The sequence below is a fragment of the Stylophora pistillata genome, chromosome 7, assembly GCF_964205215.1.
Source record: "Stylophora pistillata chromosome 7, jaStyPist1.2, whole genome shotgun sequence".
Lineage (NCBI taxonomy): Eukaryota > Metazoa > Cnidaria > Anthozoa > Scleractinia > Pocilloporidae > Stylophora > Stylophora pistillata.
This window is the reverse complement of record NC_142525.1, coordinates 5,698,871-5,717,592: the sequence shown is the minus strand read 5'-3', so window position 1 is coordinate 5,717,592 and position 18,722 is coordinate 5,698,871. Positions and strand designations below refer to the sequence as shown.

Below are 18,722 nucleotides of genomic sequence, written 5' to 3'. Positions count from 1 at the left end.
TCGAAACCACCTTGGTTTTTCGAAATAAATAACAAATGGTAAACACCACAGCGTACACTATTGAGTTATGGATGCACGCGGGAGGTTGCTAAGCACGAAAGAAGCGTAAGAGTCGCTCGAGGCGATAGCCGAGGGCAACTCTAGCTTCTTGAATGCTTAGCAAACCTCCTAAGTGCATCCATAACTCACCAGTTTACGCTGTGGTGTTTACCATTTGTTTTATAACATAACGTTGACAGATTGTAGCTAAAGAGTTCCCTTTTATATAAATAAGAGCACAGAGAGCTTGCCGAAAACAGTGACGACGACAAACGTATAACATTTCCCGCCACTGCCTCGCAGAATACCTCCACTACTACCTGGCCTAGCAGCTCGTCCACCCTGTGAGGATCTTGTTTTGCCTGCAGAAAGTTTGGCCATTTTCGAAGCCAATGCCCTTTTCGTGGTGTTCAGTCCACAGCTAATCAGCCCAGAAAGCGAATTTAATGGACGCGGAGAGCTCCATGCTTTTACCGAACAGAGATAAGTCTCTAATTCTTTCTCCTGAGTACTTAGACTTAAATCATGACTTCTATGAATATGAGCAGGGTTTACGCTCTAATATTATTGTAGCGGGTAGACTTAAGACCCACATTCAGTTTTGGAAATCTATTGGTGCCAGTCCGTATATTTTAGATGTTATAGATACAGGCTACCGTATTCCTTTTTACTCCATGCCCTGGTTAGCTTCTCAAATAACAATAAGTCTTCCTTAGCCAATGCGGGTTTAGTCGAAGAAGCAATATCTGAATTGCTACTCATCAACCGTTTTTTTGAAACGGACGCAATACCGCATAATGTGAATCCTTTATCTGTATCTGTGCAGTCCTCAGGCAAGAAGCGTTTAATATTAGATTTGCAGCTTATCAACAAGTAGCCTATGTACAGCTGCCCCATCCCCTCAAAAAAATCGGGGAGGGAGCGTCTGTGATTTACCGTTGCTAATCGTGTATGGGGACCACGTGATTTTTCCCGGAATGTGTGGAAAATGAACTCATTGGCTGTTACTCGTAGATCATTACATCATATGAACCACGGGTTTTGATTGGTTATCAATTTCGCGGGGAATTGACCTCTGAAATGTGAAGCCTTCTCTCAAAGTACACATTGCTCTCACAATAACATGTGAGCGAATTTGCGATGTTTGTGTGGTCTTTAAGGGAAAAACATCGTTCAGAATTCAGATAAAAATCTCGTTGACTAACCCAGCTCGAGTTTTAATGTCCGGGAGGAGTTGCTGTCGCTGAAGTGTAAAGTGTCTATGGATTCCCCTTACATTTGCAGAAATTGCCTGTCGACTTCAAAGAAACGAAGGGCTCTTCTGACCAATCTTTGTGTTGTGAACTCTACGATTCGAAAGACTATCAGCTCGAAATCTTCTTCTTCTTCCGTTTTCCTGTCACCCGTTAAAGCGAATCCTACTCCTTCAACCATCACGTTTGAAGCGGTGAAATCGCAATTATTTTACTACTGCCACGTGGACGCGAGAACAGCTCATCGGCGACAATTGGGGCTGCATAAAAGATTGTGGGAAACATTGTCGGATTGTCCCCTCCCGGTTAGCTCAATGGATAGAACATTCGACTGTTGTGTGGGAGGTTGAGGGTTCGAGCCCCGGCCGGACCAACACTCAGGGTCTTAGAATAATTGAGAAGAATATGCTACCTTTCTATAATATCGAGAAATGGTTAGATACTCTAGTCTTCTCGGATTTGGACGAATAAATGGAGGTCCCGTCTCCTGCAGGGTTACGGGCAGGAGATGTTAATTTCCAACGCACGAGATAACTGTGTGATGAATGTCCTCCCCTGGGGTGGGTAACAGGACCCCCGTTGATACCAGTGTTTACTGCACTGAAGGGGCTATCCTGTATAAATATAGATGTCTGCTCTACTCTATTGTAACGATTCAAAATTATCTGCCGTAAATGGAGTGTCACGATCTATCTGCTCCGATAAATCAGTTCGTTTATCTCTGTTGGGAAGGACTTTCAGAAATAAGAGCAATAATTTCCTCTCTTACCTCACTCCATGCAACTCTCCATGTAACTATTCAACTTTTGAACACGATTTTCCATTCTTATGACGTTGTTGCTGGGACTTTTGCTTGTCTCAAGTATAACTTGTATCACAGCATTAATGTCCATCTTAAGGATCATTTCTTTCCTTCTTAACAACTGAAAATTACTTAACTGATGATTGAGAGACTGTGACGACAAAAGTTCACCAGTTGATGCTGCGGGCACGTTGTCAGCTGGCAAGGCCTGTTTAGAGGCTATATAAGTCGATTCCTTACTTTTGTTTTGCAAAGATGGAGGATTAGATTCTTCTTGTTTCATAGCAACGATAAGTCGAGCAATGAGAGCCGATTTCTTTCCTTTTGCCGTTATTCCTCTCCTTTGTAACTCAGCTTTGACTTGGGAAAGAGACATTTCAGTCACTATTTCCTCCGCTGATGATGCACAGTTGTCTGCTACATTCAATCCTGTAATCGTTAATCTTGATGTTTACTTTTCTGCTTAGTGCTTTGCTTCCCCAAAGGTTTCTCAGATCTGGCTCCGAAGGACCATAATGTTTTGTTCAGACTACTAAATAACTTCAACTTTTGACAATGGTTTAAATAACCCCTTTTAATCCAACGAAAAGACTGCTAACTTCAAGTGAAAAGCACATGTTCCTATATCCCATAATGTCCTTAGCAGGGTGGTCCCATAACAAGTCCAGTCTCACTGGGGTGTGATATCCTCCCACTGCGGGTCCAGACCCGAAAAGGTATTTTCACCACTTTTTTGTGTCTGAAGTTGCATCTCTGGCCTCACATTAATCTCTTAACCCATTGTCAAGTTGAATTTTCCAAGAAGTTCTTAGTGGTATGATCAGCCCCAACAATTTAATGAATAATTGCGTCTCTTTTTGGCCTCATAGAACATATGAAGATTCTACACACTGTCATAATTTTCATTTTCAGAATCATTCAAGACTAAAATTTCTTACATAAAAACATTTACCTTCCATCTTAGGTCTCTTGTTAGGTGGTGGCCCGCTCATCAAGTCATCCAATTTTTGTTTCACCATTTGAATTTCACCTTTCATCTCCCTTGGATTTTCTGTGGTACTTTCTGCAAAACAGTTTTTCTCATTTATCAACTGTTACTGAAATCATTATCTTACAGATTTGAAATCTACACTTAATTTTATCAGGGTAACAGAGAACCAGTTACCAGCGCCTTCGGACGAGATTATCCGCTCTTGGTTGAGATAACGGAAACAGTGCTGGAGATATTGACTGCTTACCGGTATTATCATTTGCCACTTTTTTAGCAAGATCTAGTGAGAAGCTAACATGGCAAGTGTGTTGTTATGTATCTTGGAAAAACTGTTGTGACATTTAAAATTTTTGAACAAAATCGATCTTGGTGATGACTCTTACCCATCTTTCAACGAACCATTGCAAAAGCTGTTCAAAACGTCTTCGTTCACAATTCACTACAACAGTTTTTACACTTTCATTGACTTTTAAGAACAAATGTTACCAATGGTCACATTTGGCGGCAACAGCTGAAAAATCAATTTCGCCCACATTTCAAAGTTAGGTAGGTCTCAATGGGAAATAAATCACAGAAGCCACATTTTCAGTCGATTACTTTGTTTAGCACATAGTTAAATAACGGGTTACTTTTGACCTATTTTTAATTTAGTCGTAAGAAGGTCGGATAAATTCAATTAGATTGTGTATACAAACAATCAAGAACCTAAATTTGGATGTTGTTTTTCAAGATTTGGTACTTTTTATTGGTCCAAGAACTTCTAAAGCGGCATTTGGGAGGAATTCAATTATTATCGATTCTCTCGAAATAAATCGATATTCAGCCAAACAAAGTATGCAGTGGTTTTTTTCACTGTAAGGCCCACCTAAATTGAAACAGCAAGCCGAATCGATTTTTTGGCTGTTGCCATGATATTTCGGAACAGTTCGATTTTTGGCCACACTTCCTCTTAAAGGATTTAGACCTAATTCAACACTCTGGCTATAACAGCAATTTACAATGAAAGCCCGAAAAAATTAATCACAGGAGTAGCCAGGGCGTTTTAAAATAAAGGGCCACAAGCAAAAAAGAAACAAAATATAAACAAAAAAACAAAAACAAAAGCCAGCAAGCTAATTAACTAGAATCTTTGACTCTTACCAAGGTCTTTACAACACTGGCAGACAAGATATGCAGACAAGATAAGTGTGTAATTGTGGCTCACCACTATAGTAGATATCACATCAGTTAATTACAGCATTGCATTTGTTACTTGCACGAATGACCAACAGATGTCCGCTAACATAGCATATATAGAAATTAGACTCCCGAGTAAAATATAAGGCACGCAACAAAAATGTAACAAGCAGTTACCCATTTTAACTATTATTTAATTAGTTTTACACTGTCTAATCTACTTAGGTTAAAGATTAAAGATCCTGGTTAGCTCAATGGATAGAGCGCTAGACTGTTGTGTGGTAGGTCGAGGGTTCGAGCACGGGCCGGTCCAACACTCAAGATCTTAAAATAATTGAGAAGAATATGCTGCCGTTCTATAATATCAAGAAACGGTTAGATATTCTAGTCTTGTCGGATAGGGACGAATAAATGGAGGTCCCGTCTCCTGCAGGGTTAGGGGTAGGAGACGCTAATTTCTCACGCACGAGATTACTGTGTGATGGATGTCCTCCCCTGGGGTGGTTGGGTGGGTTGCTGGGCCCGCAGTAATTGGCGCAAAGCTGTTGCGGTGTCCATGCCTGTCGGCAAATCTTGTAAATCATAAAATGTAAATCATTAAGTTAAGCAGTTCGTAAAGCAGGCTTACAGTCCTTTGTGCCGTGTAAGTATTCATCGTCTTGATCAACTGTGGATTCCAACTTCCGCCGACTGAAGACCACAACGCTTGGTTTTCTTGATTCATGACGTTTTTTCGTGTACACAAAGTCTTCCGGAGGACTCCATTAGTCCTGGTCACAGTACAGGCTTTTACCCTGGGAAAATCATTTTACCCAGGAAACATTTCCCTAGGTAAATATACCTCAGGTTTCATTTTCCCTAGGTTAAAAGGTCACACTGGAGACCATTGGACTTTATGAGGTTTAACGCCACAAAGGATTAAATTTCAGGTCGCGAGTTCAAAATTTTGGCGCAAAAAACGGAAAACATGCTCGAGAATCAAACGGATCAAAGAGGGGCTTTTAATCTTATTTCATTGCTGTTCGTTACTTTATTTCAAAGAGCAAGACGAGCAAGAGTAATTTTACAGCAGCGCCTGATTTCTCGAAGGATTCAAAGGCGACGAAGAACCGCAATTAGTCAATTTTTGACTATTTTTGCATGGATATCTATAAGAAAAAACTAAACCTGGAGTGAATCAGAAAAAAATAAGGAATTCAGAAGCGATTTATACTCACATGATTTCTCTAAATCGCGACATCGTAGATTTTCGCGGTCACGCGGCAAACTCTTCAACAGAAGTCACGTTCTCAAGCGCTTCCAAAATTAGTTTCACAACACGATAATTCCGGATCTGTCACCAGCGCGATCGCCCACGACCGTCCATGGGTCGGCTACTCTGGGATTTGATTTTTCCCTTTTTCTGCCTTAGGGTAGTTGTCAGGGGAGATCCACAGCACATTCTTTTGTTCTTTTGCGGTTTTCAAGCCGTAGATGATAAAACTTTCCCGAGGTAATTTACTTAGGGAAAAATGGGTCACACTTGCAAATTTGAGTTTCCCTAGGGAAACTGTCAACAAGTCTAGTTTCCCTGGGACAAAACCCTGTAGTGTGACCACAGCTATAGTGAACTCTGTATTCTTTATCTTCTTCCTTTCTCGGCTATCGTCTCTTTCTTCTCTTTCCTCTCTCCGGGTATCTCAAGGTCAAAAAGGTCATAGCCTCGTCACACCATAGCTTTCACAGTCAGCCGGCCACGAGGGAAAGCCCTCGGGAAAATCTTTCTTGTACTTCTCACAAGGCAGCTTTTATACATTTACGTTAGGTATCTAGAATGTTCTATTGCTATTTATAGCGTATTACAAGCTGTACTATTTTTGGAAACTGCTGAGGCACATGAAAGAAGTTTCTAGAATATTACAAACTAAAGATAATTCTAGAAAAGTCTGGGATTGTCTGACAGATTCAGGGAAAACAACTCAATCCTCATAACACATTACCCAGCCTTTTCAAATATTTGATGAAAAGACCAAGCCCTTGTTAGTCTCTTCTTACTGACCTCTGAGTGCATTTCTTTCAAAGAACAGTTTGCATGCATTGTACTCCTCTATGTCCATTGTCGTCTTCAGCTTAAGCTCTACCAGGTGCAGTTCCTTTAAGACCTTTTCAGTAACAAAACAATCTTGAACCATCTTATCCAAATGGCCACAGGAGTATTGTTCCCACAATCTCTCCAAGCTTTCAAGAGAATCACACTTCACAGTTATCAACAAACTTCCTAGAGAGACACCAGTAAGGACCACCCTCATTTCTCTCAAGTATGTTATAAAATGATTGTGCTCTTCCGGTGACTGTGGTGGTGTAGTCTCGAGGTAATTCTTAGCAATCCAGATGAGGATTTCCTCAGGTTTGGTAGATTTCATCTCGCGCTGAGCCGTTTGGCATCCAACACATATTGCTCTGGCCACATCAACTCTAATATTCGTCGCACCACCTGTTGATTTGTAAAGAAAGTCAATTTAATGTTTTCTCAGTTTACTTGGTTTTTCATTGCATAGGTATTTGATCCATTAAAAAATGTGAGTTAAATTACACTAATTGGGGCTTACTTAGTTAAACATAGACCTGGTTCACAATGAGTAGATGCAAAAAAAACTTTCTGACGCGAAAATTATTACCATTTATTACATCGCTCGCGGCGCCCGTGGGCAAGATGAAGCAAATCTTGTGTTCTGATTGGCAGCCTGAGCTGGCAAAATGGGTCCATCTTGCCTGCTCAGAATTGCCCGCATTGATCTCGCGCATTAAAAAAAAAAAAAAAAAAAAAATGGAATTAGAACTACGTTCGTAACTCTTGGACCATTTCGGCGATGAAAATGTAAAAGCTACAGAAGATAGTCAAAACAAAGAAAACGGAAACGACTCTCGTGAGTTTGTTGTGCTACAAACATAGTTGGGTTTCTTTCCTGGCTCTCGAATTAAACAAGTCATTCTTTATTCTTCATAAAGCGAAATATTTTTGCATTATAATAAATCCTTTATCAACCAAGTTCGTTCGGTCAAGATGGTTGGATATTGGCCTCGTTCTTTTTTCGCATTTTATAAAAATGCAAAAACAGAACTCAGCCAATATCCAGCAATCTTGACTCTACGCTTGATTAATATCGCAAGTATATTGCTTCTTTCAGGGTTTTTTTTTTTTGGCGACTTTATCTCCTTGAAATTTAATAATTGAAATTCTGAGTTATCTCAATATGGAATATATTTTACAGTCAAACTAAGTGAAGCGTACCCCTCAAGATTACATTAATTAATTGATTTTTGGATATTGAACCCGCCAGTCGTTTCAAGAATGCAATAATGAATTGATTATTTGATTATTGAACCCGCTAGCCGTTTCACGAATACAATAATGGATTGATTATTTGAATATTGAACCCGATAGCCGTATCCATTTTAAAAAGGCGCAAATCATTGTTCAAATCAGAGGTCCATTTCTGATTGGATTATGCGAACACGTGATGATGAAATGGAACCATTTCATGGCGTCAGACATGGCGGGAAAGGTGAATTCGACTGTTGTGTAGAACTTCTTGTAAATTAAATGTTGTAAATGGAATGTTATCGACAGCTTTTTTGGCCTATTTACATCTTGACGAACTTGTAGAAATTCTTGTGTGCATTCATGGTCGAAGAAAATAGTTTACGGGTGAAGCCATCTCAAGACTTTTTTATTTCGTAAATATTTGCGATCGACTGTTTTCGCAGTGTTTTTACACTGCAGTTTGTTCATTTTCAGGATTCCTCGTCATATAGAACAATCTTCGTATGATGCACGATCCTTCGCAGTAGATAGCGCTATTTATGCAATAGCGAAAATCAGACCTGAAAAAAAATCAGGCCTGTACGGGATTCGAACCACTGACCTCTGCGATACTAGTGCAGCGCTCTACCAATTGAGCTAACAAGCCAACTGGGAGCAGGCCGTTAAGTTGATTCGTAATAAACCCGTGATGATAAATCAGATACAATGACTCAAAGGTATGAAGTACCAGGGTGGAATAGTACAGTAGAGATTATCTACAGGGGAACTATACATGGTGTAGTTACGGCGCCTCGCCTTTGTTTTGCATTCACGTCCTTTGTACATTGTTTTCCGTTTTCAGTTGTTTCGTGCATATTTGTTATTTATTAGGTTTGCCAGTCATTTAGGTTACGTCACATTTCATATTTTCATGTTCATTTTTTATGCATTGTTTCTATTGTTTGGTATAGGTTCTTCTGCCGTAGTTTTCTTGTCGCCGTTGTCATTATGTTTTAGTCGTCGTAGTCGCCACATAATCTTGTAAGTTTCGTTATTTTGTCCGTCATTTTGCCTGTTTTATTTGTATTTCATTTTGCATTTCATTTGTATTTCATTATATTTAACTTGTTTATGTACATTGGCTTTTAGCGAATCGCTAGTAAAGGTGCGAATTTCTTGGATTTGTGGATTTCGACTACACATGGATATCGCAGGTTTGGAGTATCAGGGGGTAATATTACTGAAGAGACTACCTACAGAGTAACTAGACAAGAATATCAAAGGTATGAAGTACCAGTGTGGAATATTACAAAAGGGACTATAGCACGGGAAAATTCTCAAACTAACAAAACTGCGAAAGCCTAGATTGGGACAAGAGTAGTTTGCCTGAGAATTTTGGAAGTGCTTATTTATAACATTTTACACAAGAAATCATCTGATCACTGAATAATTTGCATTAAAATACACGGAACTCATCAAGAAATTACCAGGAAACCTAAAATCATTAGTTGTTCCGGAAGTGTTCTTCTAAAAGTCTGCTAGCTTTACCAAGTTCCGGTTTTTAAGCAATTAATCATGACTAAAAATGCCTACACTGTACTTTACTTGGGTAAAACAGAATACTTAATTTTCTGAAACAAAAATAATGAAGCACAAAAGTTGTTAAGTTTGGGCTTTGGTAAAAGTATTCTCATAATGGTAGAAAGTACAATAATTGTAATGATAATGTTAATAGTTTTCATGAAGACTCCTAAATATTAAAACAACATTTTTCTTCATAGTTTTACTTACCCTGAGAAGGACCTCTTTGTTGAACAGATTTCCCTTCAGTCACAGAGGCTATAGGAAGTGGACACTGCCCATATTCCACGGGAGAATGAAATGAGTGACTACCAGAGGATCCTTCTGGAGACAAAACAGACATCATCGCAGTGAATTACAGCCCCATGAATTAATTTTACTCATAAAAGTGGAAAGTTGAGGCAATAGTTTTGGAAAAATATGATGCACTAATATTGAGCCTTAATTTACAAGGTATTATTTTAGGTTTGGGAGTCATTTGAAAATAAATCGGATAATTGGAATTATTTAATATCCTAATATTGCCTACAAGGTGATCATAATGGATTAATTCTCCTAAATTGATCAGAATATTGATCACCAAAAACAGTGGAGGTTGGCCTCTTACTGTATCTCTAATTCGAATGACTGGTCTGCTTTTTGGTCAGCCAAGCCAAAATAGAAAACTACACAATCAATAAATAATTATTTTCTAAAATTATCTCGTGATCACCAACTAAAAATTATCTTATTCTTTTTTTAAATACCTTTTCAACTGTTTTGTTTTTCTAATACACTGAGAAGAGAGACTCCACGATTTAGTAAGCAGACTTGAAAAGGCCAAGACTCGAAAAGCAAGAAAGTAAAAAATGAATGAAAAATGAAATTTTTTAGTCTGTGACACTTGTACAATTGAGAAGGTGAAATTAAGAGCTGCACAAAAGGCAGGGGGGTTAAACTTTTCCCTGTGAATGAGATTCCACTAATTTTTTTTAGTTGCACTGAGTTGTCATAGTGGTTGTACTTATGCAATTAGACATGGTTGTTCTGACTAAGTTCAAGCTTTTCATACCATTAGGTGGTACTTAAGTTACAAGGATTTGGTGTGTTACTTAAATGGAAGGAGGGTGTTTTGGGTATACAAAAGCTTCTACCATGGGCAACCAACTTCCACATAGAATAACACTACCATGGTTGGTAAAACTCTGCAACTAAGCCTTGAGCCCCCAAGGTTACTGAGAAATGCTTCAAGCTGACCATTGGGAAGGACAGAGCAAAGGGCTCATGGATTTGGAAAGCCATGGCCCTAAAGTTTCTATGATCCTTATAAGTCTTATAGGAATGCAAGCTCAAAGACAACAGCTACAAGACTGCTGATATCCCTGCAATTTAAAGGAAACTGCTGACCAGGAACACCCCTAAATCTCAGACAACTCACTTTGTTAAATTTATTTAAAGAAATAAACCTCTTAAAACCTCAAGTTCTTGCCTTTTGCCGTGAAACAAAAATTTTATGATTCCACGTTTTGGTCACCAATTTTCCCATCTGGCAAATGGAAAAAGAACCTTGTTTCCCACTTGATAAATAAATAAAAAATTCGATTTTTGGACTCTCATAGAAAACTTAAGGCATCAGTAAATTCATTTGCATTAATAAAACTGATTTTCTCAAACTAGTGCAGAGACTTGCTTACCAAATACGAGTCTGTGCATCCTCTCCACAAGACTTCTAATAGGTTCTTCCCAGCTGTACACCTCAAGATACTTTTCATGAAGAAATTTTGTTTCTGCAAGTCGCACACTCCTCTTTTTCTGTCGCACAGCCTTGATTTCCCTGGCCCATTCTTTAGGATCTTCAGACTCAATTACACACTGTGATCCTAAAGGCACCTCCTTCAGAGCCTCTCCAAGTCCTGAATTGCCACTGACAAGTACAGGTAATCCAGCAGATAAGGCTTCAAGAGCAGTGACTCCAAATCCTTCAGTCTTGGTTGGCATTATGGCAAGATCCACCTCACAGAATAAGTCAGCTAATACTTCTCTGCCGTCACTGAAGCTGCGAATGATAAGCTGACTATGATCAACGCCATGCTGAAGCAGTTTTTCTGCTATTTCATCTTCTTTCCCTCTTGGTGCACCAAGAAACTTGAGTTGGTAGGATTTATCTTTCAACTCGGCAATTGCTTGAGCAGCAAGATCATAACCTTTCAAGATGAAATCTTCAGAGCTGTCACTACTTCCAATGACCATAACACTAAATGTTCTTCTTTCTTCAGTGGCTTGCTTTACATTCAAAAATTCAGAGAATATGCTTGGGGTCAGATTAAAAACATTTTGCTCTTTTTGACAGCAACGAAGGTAACGCTTGTAAGCATCTGTCAGCTTGGATCCAATTGCTAAAACTTCATCAGCTTTCTTACACAATGCTACTTCTGTTTGTTGCAGTTGTTCACCTTGTGAAATGCTTTTGTACATTCCATGTTCTTCTGGGGCAGTGTGAACAACTTGAATCCATTTGCAGTGGTGATGTTTTCTAAGGACCTGCACTTGTTTGCCAAGAGTGACTCCATGTCCTACCACACAATCCATGACATGTCCATCTGGAACTACCATCAGACAGTCAGTTAGATTCATACCAGGCAGTGCTTCAGCAACAACCAGCTGAACATCATGACTTGCTGCAGAGTTCCTGTCTTCTTCACTGCATTGCGGAAGATAGACACTAACTTCAATACTGGAGTGTTTAGCTAACTGTATGGCAAGCTCTCTGTTGATGGTTGACAGGTCTCTATGAGTTGATGATCTCCACTCGCTGCTCAGCAAAGTGACTTTCAGTTTCCTGTTCTTCTGGCCTTCTTGTGATGTAGAGGCTACAGTCGGAATGTCAAAATCCTACAAAAGAAAAACGAAAAGTTTTCAATTGAAATCAATTGCAAGTTTCCTTTAATGGAACTACTAGTACATGTGTAAAAATATGTTTTATGAATTTCTTCATAAGTTTGTAGTTGTGTTAATTCTTCTTATTGTGTCACAAAGCCAGATACATGTATAAGATGCATCATGTTAAAGTTTCATCAACCTCCTGACATCTAAATAAATGTACCTATTAAAAAAAAATACCAAAAAAATAAAAATACGTAATTGAAGCTCCCCCTTAGGGGCTTTCAGCCACAATGTAAACTAACTAAGAGCTTAAAAATCCCCACTGGTTGGAGGCAGACCAGAGGGCTATTTACAGAGCGCAGCAGAGGAGTTGAACTAGGAGCAACTGAGAACAAATCAAGTGAGTAGCAGGGTAAAGGATTTGAACGCGGGACACCGGATTACAAGTCCAGCACCCTAACCATTTGGCCACGACTATTTATAGAATGCATATAACTGTATGCACAACAAATACACACTCACTTTTTAAACTACCTTCTTTACTCTTTGAAACACTTTATGTATGCAGGTAATTTTAGATTACCCCATTAAGTTTAAAGCAGCAGAGTGTTAGTAGGTAATAGGTAGGTGTGAGTTGTGTGACAGTTTTAAATCTACAGTTACTGGTTACAGTTAACTCTCTTATATAATAATAATAATAATCACTAGTTTGATACAATCTCTCATTCACATACAATTCCTACATGACAATTATTACTTGAACTGTCCAACAAATTTCTCAACCAGATTAGTGAGTTGATTTCATATCATCACATAACGACTTGCATGCAACAACAAAATTTTTGTAAGTATATGCGCAATAAAAGCCTTGATGATGTCAAAACCTTGATGATAGCCAGCTAATTGGTGAAAACTTTCTAGCCATCATTAGCTTGAACTCAAGAGTATTTTGCTGTTCAAAGCAGTTTTTAGGTAAAATAAAACCAGAAATATTGCCAATTGACTCCTGCATTGCATTCCCTCAGTAAAATCAGTAATAAATGGGATATTTACCTCTTCAAACAAGGAGGTCCTGAATTAGTATCGTGTCTTTAAGAACATTTAATCAGTAGTAAAGTATACAATACTATAGTCAGACAAGTTTTTTCTTGGTTTATAAATCAAATTTCCTTAGCTGGTTGAAATACATGTACATAAGATCTTAACCAAATAATAATGTTAGTGTTTTACAGTTAAAAAGTCTTTAACGCCCAAGTCGCAAATGGAGTTCAGGTGCTCAAGGGGCCTGGGGGCTGCAACCGCAGTTGTACCTAAGGCACTAGAACACCTGACTGGCCTGCCCAACCCATAGCCACAACCCAGCCATGCACCCTCTGTGCTGAGCCTTGACAAGCACCCATCACACTAGAGCCGGAAGGCTAAGTGGCAGAAAAAATAAGGAGAGAAATAAAATAAATAGATAAATACGTGAACAAACATAACCCACTAAAACCCCTAAGAAAAATCAAAATGGGAAGGGAGGGAGGGAACGCCGAGAGGCTATGCTCATGGACGACAATACCGCGCTAACGTACAGCCAACATAATGCAAGCACATGGGAGAATCAACACATGCACAGTTAAAGGTAAACCCTGGGCACGGCCCACCCCAGGCCACCAACAGCCACAAAGTTGCTGCAATGCTACGGAACGCGCACAAAGGCCAGGCGAATGCTAACAGAGCGCTAATACGCTAACGGTACGCCATCCAAACGAAACAGACCAGGTTTGCTCCTAGTCGTTGACTATGTTAAATTCCATTTACCAATATTTTAATTTAAAAAAGACCCATAAACAGATAATGAAGATTAACATGTATTGCTTTAGCAGGATTTTTCATTGCAATGAAAACTAACCTGCAGGATCCAATAAGAAGATTCACATTACTGTTACCTTTGATAGCCCAGACATCAGAGACCTTTGTTACTGCCAAAAGGAGTGTCCTTTCGTGGCTGCTCACAGCAATGATTTCAAATGCTCGATCAGAGGAAGAGGTTTGAACTAATGAAGAACCAACAAAAATACAAGTTTACAAATGCAAAAATATAAAACTGAAAGGCGGCTAAAGCGAACGTGATGAACATAATAACTAGGAACTTACATTGTATCGGCGCTGTAGGCCGCGAAAAAAGGCAACTCTAAACCAGATGTTCTCTCTGTGAAATCAATGATGAAACTAAAAAGCTAGAATATTACAACATGTAAATTATAGAGAATGCAGGAAAGAAAAACAAAACATATTCCTGAGGGAATGCTAATAAACTGAAATAAAATGCAAAGAATGCTAAATTCTACAACCTTTAGTACTGAATATTGCAGCTAAAATGTAAAAAGGTTACATATAAAACTTCAAACCATGTAAACTTCACGTCACTTATTCATGAAAAACAAGGGCTCAATAGGTGAGCTGGAGAAAATTGAAAGGTTACGGTATAAAGATTCTATTATAGTGTAAGAAAAAGATAAAAATATAAAAATGGAACACATAATTATACCATTAAATGTAAAAAGCAGGAAAATTAATGTAGCAAAGGAAACTTGAAAAGCTAATTTATTTACAAACACAAATGTAAATCATGTTCAGGTCCAATTAAGTAATTGAAATGACTACTGAAAAAGCACTGATGCCTTCAGTTGATAAAGATCGTAATTACTTAATGTCTCACACAAATGTAAATCATGTTCAAGCTTAAGTCTTATCAAGTATATAGGAAATAACTACAGTGAAAAGGTACTTAAATGCTTAATTCAGTTGATAAAGATTATATTAGCTGAATGGTTTATATTATATTGTACAACAAACCAGAAAAAGCCTGCACAGCAAAGTTACTTTCTCGGAAGAATTATATTATACTGTATACCAACTTACATTGCTTTGAAAATACTATCCATACACAGGGCTACATGGCTCATTGGGGTTTCAGGACTATTTTAGTCACGTCTGACAAGCTGTGTCAGCCCAGAAAAAAAAGACAAACAGCCGCTTAGTCTGCAGTTTAGGATAACTTCATTGCAATTTAATTTATTAATACAGTTACAACAAGATTTTAATAATAAAATCAATAAGCCCTTCACTCCCAAGATTGTTAAGCTAAAATTGAGTTGAGATCTTTGAATTTTAATTTGCAGAATCAACAAAAACAGTAACATGAAAATGCTGCTTGACAGCTTACATTTGAATGTTAACAAACAAGAGTTTTATGCAAAGAAGTTACTAAGTGAACCACATAAAATTAAGTAGAAGCTTTACTCTGAGAGGAATTTAGGGTCAAATACCATTTGGATCATCAACCAAATTTAAATGATTCATTTAAAGACTATTTTTGGACTGATAGTATTAGTCTTATTTCCTCTACTGCTTAAGTACTGTGAAGACCGCTGTCAAGTACACTAATTTCTTTAACTGCAATTCAAATATATAATTACATATAATCACAAAAAGTTGACTCATCATAATAGAATCAACATAATGACCAGCTCCCACGTGGCTCGTTATTTCAGTTGGTAGAGCGCTGCACCGGTATCGCAAAGGTCATGGGTTCGAATCCTGTTAGAAGGTCTGAATTTTTTTTCAGGCCTAACATTTTCACTACTGCTTCAGTAGTGATCATTTCTGCAAAGATTGATGTCCTACTAGTATTTATAATTCAGGTTATTGTATTTCATGTAAAAGAATCTACATATTTTGTTCACAATTTGTGTCAAACCAAATTTAATGATTCATTGGTACCATTTTAAATGAATAGCTGTAATGGAGGATAATTTTTATGAACGTCAAAGCTGTGAAATCCATAATGCGGACACAGAAGTAAGTGATTCACTTTGTGCATGTTGTGCATCGTATTATTGAGATCTACAGTTTGTTTTCGACGTTTTAAGGTAGTTTCTAGTTGATCTAACTACAGTTTTTGCTGTATTTATCTCCTAGTTTTCGAAACCGCTTTATACATTATCTTTATACCACCCAATCAACGCTTCGTTATGCATCGCTCCTTTTTCAACGTTGTTTACGTCTCATCACTCTGCTCCAATAAATTTGTTTTTGTCCTTATCGTCGTGAGTATCATGATTGTAGCGAAAGTTCTTAAAGTGCGTCAAAAATTTTTTCTGTCCTAACGTGGGATTAATCGATGGTCCTGTGAGTAACGTTCTAAGCTCACAGAAAGTCTTCCAGTTTCAATTATAAGGAGAGAAGTCGACATGCATGTCAAGTTTGCAAATCTGGGTCAGACCTGTCTTACATGCCGAGCGAGTCTTGCATGGGTAACTTCTCACCTTTGAGAGCAATTTTTTCACCTGGTTTTTTTTTTCATGGTGTTCTTTCACATTATTTTTTCACATGTTGTTCTTTCCCATTATATTTTCAAATGTTGAACCAGGACTTGATTCTAAATTTTAATGAATGTGAAAACTCTCAGATGCAGGTTCACATACAAAGTTTCATTCGATAAACTTTTTCACATGACTTAAATCACATCTCTTAAGTTTTGAGATGTGTTTCCCATGTTGGCCAGGATGGGATCCCACTTATACTGCCTGGGAGGTGGGATCCCTGTTAGGATGACCTTAAGTCCGAGATGGGATCCCTCTTATCCTTCCTTGAGTCCTGGGTGGGAGGCAGGATCCCAGGTGGGATAACCATGAGTCCCAGTTGGGACAGATGGGATCCCACTTATCCCGCTTGCAATCCTGGGTGGGAGGTGAAATCCCAGCAGGGAAAAGGTGAGATCCCATCATTCCCACCTGGGATCCCAGGTGAGATTGGCAGGATCGTTCCTAAATCCTGGCTGCGTTTTTACCTGGGTTATCTTTGCACTTTTGTTAAAGAAAAAGAGCATCTACTTTCAAAAGATATCAGTGGAAATAAAGTTTGATAGAGAACACAAAAAAACTATCCAATTTATCTGAAACAGACTCAGACATAATATTTTCTGGTCTATTGCTACTGGTTTCTGAATAATTGTTCGCAAAACTAAACTGCAGTGCCATGCCTCCGGTAATCTCATTCACAGCCAGGAATAAACTACGGTCTGCTCACGAGCTACGACTATGCTTTAAATGCAGTTCATTCATCAGAGATAAAATCAAAATGACTGATTCTGAGCTACTTGTCTGAAAAAAATTAATATTCAAATAGTGAGAATCAAAATGAAACTATTTTATCTCCAATAGCTTCTAACCAAACATATTTTTCGGTCTTCATTCTTCAACTAGGTAACAACGTATTGGCATATATCAATAACAACATGGGCTCCCTATTTGGTAGTTATCTATCTGGACTTTGTCTGGTGCGTGCGGAATATGTGATAAGACGCAGGATGTTTAAGAAGAAATTGACACGTGACGAGGTGAAGTCCAAGCTAGCCAGATGCGAATTTTTTGGGTAAAAAATGTCTAAGCATGTGAGAATTGATTGGAAAATTGACTAAAAGTAGCATTATGCTCCTTGTGAAATATATTTTAGTGAGGTAGTATTATATCATAAAATTTAAGTTGTTTACAAGAAAAAAGGCATTTAATTTGCAAACGTCTATTGATTCATACTAAAAGTACCTTTTAGAGAGACAGTCTATTACCAAAAAAATTAGAAGTACTTTGCAGCCATAGGCTGAATTGTGTACTTTTCACAATTATTTATTAATACATATAATTATGAGACTATATAAAACTACAAAATTTACAAAAAATTTTAAGACCTAAAATAATCACAATTATACAGTAAAATAAAACGCAGTCGATGCTAAGACCCAAGATTAGCCCTTGCGCACATAGCCGGAATAAATGAAGGCTTAAAACAAACAGTGCAGAGGCGCGGCATGTTAAGGAGTGATGATCTGACAGTTCTGGTGAAATAATAGATAATGTGCGCCTTTGGACCCTTTCGATGTCATAACTAAGATACGCGGGTAACACATTATGGAATATTTGCGCGCTGTATTCCAGAACAAGATGTGTTGTTGTCCAATAGAAATTAATTATATCTTCCGCTGGAATGCGGGCTCTCCTTTGGAGGACTAAAAAGTGTAATCATTTGTTTGGTTTTTTGATGGAATTATTAACGTGGTTATTCCACTTAAGGTCACGCGAAATAGTCATGCCCAGGATCTTAGCCATCTCTACAGTCTTTAATTCCTTGCTGTCTACCAGGAGAGGAGTGAAATGGTGTTTCTGCCTTTTGAAGTCGATGACCATGACTTTGCATTTATTGGCGTTAAGCTGCATCTTCTGTGCTTTGGACCAATCCTCCACGACTTTGACAGCGGTTTGGGTGTCACCTGATGCATTGCGTGGGACAATCTCTGACACTGTGTGTGTCATTAACGTACTTCCAAGTTTGAACCTGGGGAATTCTCAGATCGTTTATCATTAGCAGGAAGAGCCACGACCCCAATTTTGTCCCCTGGGGTACACCAGCTGTTACGGGGCCACACTCAGAGAAACAATCAGCAGAGAGTTTTACGCTTTGATAACAATGCACTAAGAAGTCGACCACCCAACTGCCACGCCCCGGGGAGTGTCGAGACGGTAGATTTTACGGGTGAGCAGATGATGGTCAATTTAGTCAAAGGACTTGAGGTAGTTGAACAGGACCACCCTGACTGCAGATCCCGTGCCATCTGTTGCGCGCGTCCAGTGGTGAAGCATGGACGTCAGAGCTTGGGCCATGGAGGATCTCAGTAAGGCTCCGAACTGGTCG

The 18,722-nt window shown here is 38.6% G+C and overlaps 1 protein-coding gene across 4 annotated transcripts in view; it reads right to left on the bottom strand.

Moving 5' to 3' along the window:
- Positions 1-18,722, bottom strand: part of LOC111341968 (uncharacterized) — a 229,902-nt gene that overhangs the window by 32,051 nt on the left and 179,129 nt on the right. For 2 of the 4 annotated variants that reach the window (XM_088726998.1, XM_088726997.1), the window contains exons 5-10: positions 14,127-14,181; positions 13,919-14,026; positions 10,799-11,996; positions 9,336-9,449; positions 6,300-6,734; positions 3,047-3,157 (exon numbers count right to left, since the gene is read on the bottom strand). The exons of 1 other annotated variant lie outside the window; for it this stretch is intronic. In XM_088726998.1, the coding sequence (XP_088583124.1) occupies positions 3,047-3,157; positions 6,300-6,734; positions 9,336-9,449; positions 10,799-11,996; positions 13,919-13,936 (1,876 nt within the window). In that variant the 5' untranslated portion in view covers positions 13,937-14,026; positions 14,127-14,181. The remainder of the gene's footprint in view (positions 1-3,046; positions 3,158-6,299; positions 6,735-9,335; positions 9,450-10,798; positions 11,997-13,918; positions 14,027-14,126; positions 14,182-18,722) is intronic. One more of the 4 variants, XM_088726999.1, reaches the window with a different exon arrangement.